General features: G+C 41.7%; 1 protein-coding gene across 2 annotated transcripts; it reads left to right on the top strand.

Moving 5' to 3' along the window:
• The first annotated feature begins 3,125 nt into the window (after nt 1-3,125).
• Nucleotides 3,126-9,567, top strand: mrpl43 (mitochondrial ribosomal protein L43). 2 transcript variants are annotated; one of them, XR_013962983.1, is made up of 5 exons: nt 3,126-3,248; nt 4,398-4,538; nt 5,088-5,194; nt 5,461-6,228; nt 9,540-9,567. XR_013962983.1 is itself a non-coding variant. In XM_080747698.1 (4 exons), the coding sequence occupies exons 2-4, from the start codon at nt 4,408-4,410 to the stop codon at nt 5,667-5,669; spliced, it is 447 nt and encodes a 148-aa protein (XP_080603824.1). In that variant the 5' UTR covers nt 3,126-3,248; nt 4,398-4,407; the 3' UTR covers nt 5,670-6,620. The 2 variants fall into 2 exon arrangements, 1 of the variants encoding a protein (XP_080603824.1); XM_080747698.1 differs by lacking the exon at nt 9,540-9,567 and having other exon boundaries at nt 5,461-6,620.
• Nucleotides 9,568-9,810: the final 243 nt, after the last annotated feature.

Genomic DNA, 9,810 nt, shown 5'->3' with positions numbered 1-9,810 from the left:
CAAATTAAAAACTTGGAGATACAAGGTTTCTTCCCGACAGTGACGATATTTACATCCCCATATTATGTTGGTGTGCCCATGTATTCTTGGGACATGAAAAGTGTGCCCATGCAGAACAAAAGGCTGAGAAACACTGGGGTAGAGAAACCTCTTACAGGGTTGACACTGAGGTCTCAGAGGCACTACTTGCCAGTCGGGCAAGTACAGGTCATGATCTACTAGGATGTAGCCTGTTCATTAGGGGTGCTCTGATCATGTTTTTTGTGGGGTCCCTGGCAGAAGACATTTTCAGATGGGTGTCCATGGTCAAACAATTATCAATTTGGAGGTCCTTGACATGAAAAAGCTTAAGATCCACTGGACTAGACGGACCACATTAGATCGCCATGGTTACACCAGAGGCTAGGCTGACGCAACCTATTGGCCCATGACCCATATATGGTCATGGGCTAGCGGCTGATGTTGAAGCTGGTCTGTCTTGTCTGATAGATAGAGCTACCAAACTGTGTAGACTCTGGAACTCTACACAGAGACCATATACAGGGGCGTCACAAGGGGTAGGAAAGTGGGACTGAGTTACAAGGGCCCAAGGTGGAAGGGCCCTAGTAACTTTAGCTATTGAAAAATAGCAGATATACAAGCTCACAGCGCGGCACTGAGTGCCGCGCTGCGAGCTTGTAGATCTGCTATTTTTTAAAAGTCGTGAAAATTTGCGCAAATCTTTGAATATATGTATTTTTTAAGTGAACATTTGTAACTCAAATTTTGCTTCTGGGGGGTTCCTGGAACTAAATATTTTGAGATGGGGGTCCGTGGCCAAATTCACATCATTTTGAAAAAGTTTGAGCACCACTGACATAGAAACATATGTTTCTTGCAAACATTTTCACGATTTTTCAAAAATAGCAGATCTACAAGCTTTGCAGCGTGGCACTCGGTGCCGCGCTGTGAGCTTGTATATCTGCTATTTTTCAGTGGTTAACATTCATGGGGGGACCCGCAGTGAATCCTTGTACCCAGGGCCCAGAATTTGGTGTGACGCCCCTGACCATATACAAGATACCCATATATGGAGCAGGAGGGTCGAAGAGGCGGACATAAATAATCTGAGCTGACGTCACATATGATACACACACCATATATGGACATAGGTACCAAGTAAGCTCCATATAAGGTCAAATGGTGACATCAGCAGTATGATGTGACATCTCTCAAGGAGACAATATAAGAGATATCACCAGGTTCAGGAGATCAGTTGGAGCATGGAGACACATGGAGGAGACATCTCACCCAGATTCTGAGAACACTACAGAGGACCTCTCATAGATCTAGCAGACCTCTCACAGACCTAACAGACCTCTCACAGACCAGAGACAGTAGTGTTGAGCTTGAAGCTCGAGGCTATATTCTTCAGTCGTGCTGCAGCAGAGTGACTCCATCAGACTGATCTGACAACAATCTCCAACATACAATATACAAGTGGTAAGTATACTAAAGAGTAGGTTACAGTGGTTGACACTAAGGTCTCAGAGGCACTTGTCCATCGGGCAAGTACAGGTCATGTTCTACTTGCCCAAAGGTAATGCCCACTTGCCCGAAAAGTAAATCGTCCATTATAAAATGATAGGTACGATTTTAATTACCGCTCAATTTAATACTTATTTCTTTACTTTCTGGGGCGATAAAATGTCATACCTCAATACCTCCAAATACAAATACCAAATACTTTAGCTATGATTGAATATGTCTGTGGTTTCACACTTGTTATTTTATATTTTTAAATGTAGCAACAGTAAAAATAGCACATTATAGGTAAATAGAGCTCTTATTTTACATTCCACAGACCAGAAGACACTTACACTGCCAGGTATAAATAGGATATGATGTGTGGCAGAGAGCCAGGAAATTAAAAATACAGAAAACAAGAACACAGCCCACAGAATATAAAGGCCACCTGCAACTAGTCCTTGTCCGTCCTTAACAACACAGGTTTAAGGGCAATCCACACTAATCCACTACCTTGCAACTGCCATTGGGGAAAATATAATGGTTGCAAGTTGCTGCATGTTTGCAAGGAGTTTGATTGATTGATTGATTGATTGATTGATTGATTGAAGACTTTATTAGAAGTTTGCATAGGAAAAGGTAGTTTCATGACGGTACAGTTCACTGGTACAAGGTCTACTAAAAGGAGATCCATGAAAAGACTAAGCTTATTTCCACAGGAAACCATTAAAGTATCTCATATAACATTCAATGACAGACGAATAGAACACAGTACTATGCAGTAGATATGTAAGGAAGATAAAAATAAAGTTGCATTGGTGTGGACTATAGCTCCATAGTGGACAGGCCTTTCAATAGGAGGACTAATTGGCCAAAGAGCTAGATATATATACTCAAAAATAAAGTATCATTTGTACAAAGTCATAACAAACAACAGCAGTATAGCTGATACATCACAATGCACTGCACGACACAATGTGACATACTGTGGCTGTTTACACAATGCTGTACTCCCTTCAACTGCATATATGTCCCCATTTTCAACTGTTTTTAATTATATTTTGACACTTGCTTTGGCAAAGTAAATTATGTTTTCTCATGCCAATAAAGCTCCTTAGAGTTGACCTAATATTGAACAGCAGCTTCAGTATGGAAGGTCACATTATGTGCTGTAATAATATCACTGTCTGGGTTGGTTTTCCATAACACATACACATCATACACCATGCTACAGGTGAACACTAGCATGTATGTGTTTCTAAAAACCATTAAACACTCTAATGTGTATAAATAAGTGTGTTTACTCACCCAGTGCTCAGTGTTACACCACACTCTGTGACTCCATGCTGTCTGCTACCCGGGCTTTATGTGCGTCTGCAAAACAAGACCGTGGGGAAACAACAGACACACACACAGGGGACCGTTTATATTAAACACAACGAAACAACATACATAAAAACCTCTCAGCCACCACGTAAAAAATCACCAAAAACCAACAAAAAATAAAATATTTCCATTTTCCACGCAAACATGGCAGATAAAGAAAATAACACACTTTGTAGACACAGTGCGTGTTTCAGTCCGGAGGTGGTTGTCAGAGGGACCACGTGTTCATGGCTGCCAGTGTAAAACCGTCCCAGTGTCCTCTGACTGCAGATCTATAAAACATATTCATTCTATCTGTAGATCTATAAACGTTCATCACACCGTGGGTTTAGTTTAGTAAAGATCTGAAGCTATTGGTATGTATATTAATGTTATTGTATATTGTTGTTTGTCATATGTTTGGATGATGAGTTGAATAGTCAGTCATAGTACTGTGTTCTATCCGTCTGTCATTCAATGTGATATGATATACTTCAATGGTTTCCTGTGGAAATAAGCTTAGTCTTTTCTAGGATCTCCTTTTAGTAGACCTTGTACCAGTGAACTGTACAGTCATGAAACTGTACCTTTTCCTATGCAAACTTCTTCTAGTCTTCAATCAGGATAGTGCTTTCTTGGGTTTAATCCTTTTAACATCCTTTTGTATATCATTGACTGATTAAACACTTTATTATAAGTTTGCATAGGAAAAATACTAAAGTACAGGACAGTACAGTTATGAACAAGGGCCACGCATAGGATTTAGACCACAAGAAAGCCTAATGGCTTGTTTACATTAATTTATTGATTGAAGAATTTATTAGAAGTTTGCATAGGAAAAAGTACAGTTTCATGAGTTCACTGGTACAAGCCGGTCAACTAAAAGAGTAGCTTTTCGGCTTATTTACACAGGAAACCTTAAATCGGGGTCCTTTTGTATTCAATTCATAAAATGATTGATTTAATCAATCAATCAATCAATCAATCAATCAATCAATCTACCAGTTATAAATGTAGCTAATCAATATGTATTTAATATTTCCTATAGAGGAGACATCATGACAGCCAGTAGATACAGTAATTAATATTTATTTAATATTTCCTATAGTGTTGACAACATGACAGCCAGTAGATAATAATTAATATTTATTTAATGTTCCTATAGTGTTAACATCATGACAGCCAGTATACAGTAATTAATATTTATTTTATTTAATGTTTTCTTAGTGTTGACATCATGACAGCCAGTAGATACAGTAAATAATATTTATTATATTTAATGTTCCTATAGTGTTGACATCATGACAGCCAGTAGATACAGTAAATAATATTTATTTTATTTAATGTTTCTACAGTGTTGACAACATGCCAGCCAGTAGATACAGTAATTAATATTTATTATATTTAATGTTCCTACAGTGTTGCCATCATGACAGCCAGTAGATAATAACTATGTGTTTAATGTTCCTACAGTGTTGCCATCATGACAGCCAGTAGATAATTAATGTGTTTAATATTATCTACAGTGTTGCCATCATGACAGCCAGAGGGACGGCCAGTCGCTTCCTCCAGAGCGTGCTCCATAACGGAGTGGGACGATACGTGTGTCAGCTGAAGAGGATCTCCATCTGGTTCTGTAAGAAGAACCCTGCTTCACGGGGGGCCAGGTGAGTGTTGAGCGGGCCAAGGGGTCCCCAAAAGAATCAAAATAATTATATTTGAACTGGGGACCGCCCCCAACCTGATAAGCACTGTCTTGGAAATGTAGGAGTTGAGGCATTACATTTAGTTTGACTCTGTTCCACACAGATAAACATTGTGAAAATAGCAAATCTACAAGCTGACAGTCACAGCGCCTCGTGTGAGGCTGTGGGCTTGTATATCGGTAGCCCTAGAATGTCTGTGATCTTACCTTTAACACTTTGTGTGATATTCCAAATACACAGCCCTAGATCGGTCCTAGTCAGATATGGTCCTCTAGTCTCATATCCATTTGAAAGTTATGGCAGAAAACATGCATTTAGTCAAATATCTCCACTTTTCAACGAGCTCAACGCGGACAACATTCTCTGTCAGCGAAGGAGCCGGACCTGAAATGACTGCTGGACTGAAAGTAATATGAAAACTTCCTTTGAGAACACATGTGTGTTTGGGAAGCACAAATGTATTTGTGTATTGTGTATTTTTGACCATTTTCTATTTTGTGTTTTGTGCAGGGAGTTCATCGAGGAAGGAGTGGTGGATTACGCCAGGAAGAACCCTGGAACTGTGGTCTACGTGTCTCCTCAGACCTCTGGGGTTCCAAGGATCGTAGCAGAGTACTGTAAGTAAACATCTAACACAATACTGTAAGTAAACATACATTCTTTGAAGTGAACACAGATTACAGTATATTAGTTTGGCAAAATTATTGATTAGGGTTGATTGACATCAACTTGTTTACGTGAAAATTGGAACAAGAAGTCCCCAAGTCACACAGCTCAGCTATGGGTATACATTTTGAGTTTATAGATCGTCTGTTTCATTATTTAAGGGTTATCATTGATGTAGAAAATAAGTATTTGTTGTTCTTTGTGGATGTCCCTGCAGTGAACGGCAACGTGAAGGAGGAACCCATCCCCAACAGAACCTCGCAGCAGATCCAGGAGGTGCTGACCAAGCTGACCGATCAGTCCGGTCTGGACATCATCCGCATCCGCAAGCCCTTCCACACCGACAGCCCCAGCATCCAGGGACAGTGGCACCCCTTCACCAACCGACCGCCCTGCATAGGCCCCATCACACCACCACCTCAGTGAATACAGACCGCCCTGCATAGGCCCCATCACACCACCACCTCAGTGAATACCTGTACAGACCTCCCTGCATAGGCCCCATCACACCACCACCTCAGTGAATACCTGTACAGACCTCCCTGCATAGGACCCATCACACCTCCACCTCAGTGAATACCTGTACAGACCGCCCAGCATAGGCCCCATCACACCACCACCTCAGTGAATACCTGTACAGACCGCCCTGCATAGGCTCCATCACACCACCACCTCAGTGAATACAGACCGCCCTGCATAGGCCCCATCACACCACCACCTCAGTGAATACAGACCGCCCAGCATAGGACCCATCACACCACCACCACAATGAATACCTGTACAGATCTCCCTGCATAGGACCCATCACACCACCACCACAGTGAATACCTGTACAGACCTCCCTCCATAGGCCCCATCACACCTCAACCACAATAAATACAGACCTGTCCTGATGGGGAAATATACTGGACATTTTTTACATCTTCACTAGAGCAGTGTTTCTCAACCACTGTGCCTGGGGACCTTTGGTGTGCCCCTGAGAAGGGTCAGGTGTGTCCCTTGAAACTGCTTGAAAGCCAGTATTGTATTTATCATTTTAAAAATGATTTAAACTAGTGAAAACAGCCAATCTACAAGCACACAACGGGGCGAGGCGTTGTGTGCTTGTAGATCTGCTGTTTTCACTACTGTTGTGCAACAGCCTTGCATGATGAAGCAGGGATTTACTTTGCGAAGAAATGTACAAATCTGAAACTTAGAGATACAAGGTTTCTTCCCGACAGTGACGATATTTACACCTCCGTATTATGTTGGTGTGACCATGGATTCTTGGGACATGAAAAGTGTGCCCATGCAGAAAAAAGGTTGAGAAACACTGCACTAGAGACTCAATATTGACGTTAAAGATGGGCATGTGTGCTTGATTTGGACGTCGGTATTCAGTCAACATAGTAAATCGATGTTTTTTTTTTTTTTTGTAAAAAATAAAATAAACCTCATTATTTATATAATAAATATGAGTATAAATCAGTCTTGTTCTTTCTTATGCCAGTTAACCCTCGACACAATGTTTTTGTTTTTCACTGCTGTTACTTGTACCGTACTGACTAGTCTCGTGTGGCCAGACTGTTGACTCTGCGATTTGGGAAATGCTCCCGTCAACAGTCTGGGGCACGGAAATAGAAACGATGAGTGTGAGATAAAGCGGATGTGAAGCAACCGCTCCCTTGGTGCAGTAGCAATAACATGTCCTACTGGAAGCGTTATGTCTTCTTTCAATATTTCTGGGGGCGTTATTTCGTCTTTCTCTGCTGTTATTGGTGTTACCTCCATGATGTTTTCAAACGTTTTCTTAAACAATACACCCATAACAAGAATAGGCCACTCGAATGACTTTGTCTGAGCTATTGTGTTTCTGTTAGGTTTCCAATGGGACAACAGTTCAGTGCAGCACTGGCTACTTCCGATACTCGCCGTTCGGGAGCTGCCGTTCCAGACTCTATATAGCATTCGGAGATTGTGGAATAGTTGTCTGGCTACGCGAGACTACGTACTGACTAACCTGCCAGTGAGGTAGTCTCGCGTAGCCAGACAACTATTCCACAATCTCTGAATGCTATATAGAGTCTGGAACAGCAGCTCCCGAACGGCGAGTAATGGAAACGGGCATTACCGTTCAAGAAAATATATTTTAAAATGTCATTTCTGCTAATCAGCAAGCTTAACATGCTTATATGATTTTTATTTATACAATGATAAATGTGTGCGATGTGAGACGGAAACGGAAGTGACGAGGGGGCTTCACTTCCGCTTATCTCGCACTCATCATTTCTATTCTGGTTTGCTAGACTGTATGCCGGGAGCATTTGACCAAATCGTGGAGGCAACAGTCTGGCCACGCGAGACTACGTACTGACTATTAAACCTGCCAGTGAGGAGCCCCCACCGGGAGGACCACGTCCTCTCCCTGTCGTCCTCAGACCAGCCCTCCATCAGTGTCTCCAGTCACCTGTGTTCTCTATACATCTGACCAGCTCCTCTGTGCTTTCTGCACCAACATCTCTCTTTAGTACGTCCACGTAGGTACTGTAGGTGTGGGACGTCCTCTTGATCGATGCCTGTGTGTTGGTTCTCACAGTACAGCTCTTTGGCCAGGAGTTCCAGGTGTCGGTGGCAGTGATCGGCTACTCCAGTGTTTCTCAACCTTTTTTTTTTCTGCATGGGCACACTTTTCATGTCCCAAGAATCCATGGGCACACCAACATAATACGGGGGTGTAAATATCGTCACTGTCGGGAAGAAACCTTGTATCTCGTAAGTTTCAAATTTGTGCTTTTCTTCACAAAGCAAAGCCCTGCTTCATCATACCAGACTGTCGCACAACAGTAGTGAAAACAGCAGATCTACAAGCACACAACGCCTCGCACCGCGAGGCGTTGTGTGCTTGTAGATCGGCTGTTTTCACTAGTTTAAATCGTTTTTAAAATGATAAATACAATACTGGCTTTCAAGCAGTTTCAAGGGGCACACTTGACCCTTCTCAGGGGCACACCAAAGGTCCCCAGGCACAGTGGTTGGGAAACACTGGACTAGTCTCATCCTCCTGACTGCTGTCTTCTCTGTTACACTTGGCAGTGCACAGTACAGGTGCTTGTTGGTGATGTGCTCGTCCTGGTTGGTGTTCAATACCACAGGTATCATTCATTCTGGTGTAGCACCCGTCCAGGGACTTCAGTAGGGCTAGCGTTAAGTGTCCAGTATTCACAGCCGTAGAGGACGGAGAACGGACTTCACAATGTGCAATGGGGAGTTCATTCTACAGTTTGGGAGCCAGAAGGGAAAGAAAGTCTGGGACGTTTGTGAGCAGGCCCATACGATGGGGTTGAAATTCAATCCTTGCAAATCACTCAATTCATTTATTGAACTGTAAATGGAGCAGACTTTCCAACTATCAGCTATTGGTTGCACAAGACAAGTTCTAAACGACAGTAGATGGCGCCATTTAGCCATGTATGCTTTGACTTGTCATGCTTTATGCTTTGAGTTAATGAAAATCCACCTTTCAAGGCAAGAGGTTAACCTGGGGTCAGAATTCAGTTTAGTTTGTTATTAGCACATAATATGAAAGATATGTTTTTGTGCAAGAAAAGGAAAACGAGGCCAATAGGCTTATTTGGAATCTGTTCATTAAATTAAGAGGTCATTAAATAATCACATAGCCTACATTAAAAGTTCAACATAAACAATGCAAAAGGACCCTCTGCCTTGTGTGAATTCCCTTGAAACCTTGATATTTAAATAAAGTTTAAAAGAAAAAGGTTAGAGTGAAACTAAAGATACAGCCCATGATGCTTAAGCGAACATAGTTAAATATATACTGTATAACTTGGAAAATGTCCTTAACTCTTTATTCATGAGTGCATTTAAACCCCTCTATTCATTGACGTATCAAAGACATTGCTTATCGAGGACCAAAGTTGTGGAATGTTTATTTTATTGAGTGTAAGGTCAAAAAGACACTCATGGCACACATGCACAGTATGTATAAACCGCTTGATAAAATCTCAACAATGAAGTAAAAGAATATGTGGTAGAAACTAAATCCACACATTGCTCACATATACGGTAATCTGAAAATACCTTTCTTTAGGAGGAAAGGAAAGTAAACTTTGTTAGGAGATATATCTGTGTTTATGTGCTGGTAGTGCATATATCAAGCACACCCGAAGAGATTAAGACAAAGTTCAGACAAATAGCAGTTTTTGTGCAAGAATGTGTCTGATTCCTCAGACTCCCTAGACCCTAGCCCAGTGTGTCTCAACCACTGTGCCTAGGGACCTTTGGTGTGCCCCTGAGAAGGGTCAAGTGTGCCCCTTGAAACTGCTTGAAAGCCAGTATTGTATTTATCATTTCAAAAATGATTTAAACTAGTGAAAACAGCCGATCTTGCTTGTAGATCTGCTGTTTTCACTACTGTTGTGCGACAGCCTTGTATGATGAAGCAGGGCTTTACTTTGCGAAGAAACATTCACATTTGAAACTTGGAGATACAAGACGGTGATGATATTTACAACCCCATATTATGTTGGTGTGCCCATGGATTCTTGGGACATGAAAAGTGTGCCCA

The sequence above is a fragment of the Nannobrachium achirus genome, assembly GCF_963921795.1.
Source record: "Nannobrachium achirus genome assembly, chromosome: 18".
NCBI classification, from domain to species: Eukaryota; Metazoa; Chordata; class Actinopteri; order Myctophiformes; family Myctophidae; genus Nannobrachium; species Nannobrachium achirus.
The sequence above is the reverse complement of the archived record's forward strand: the minus strand, read 5'-3'. Positions and strand labels throughout refer to the sequence as shown.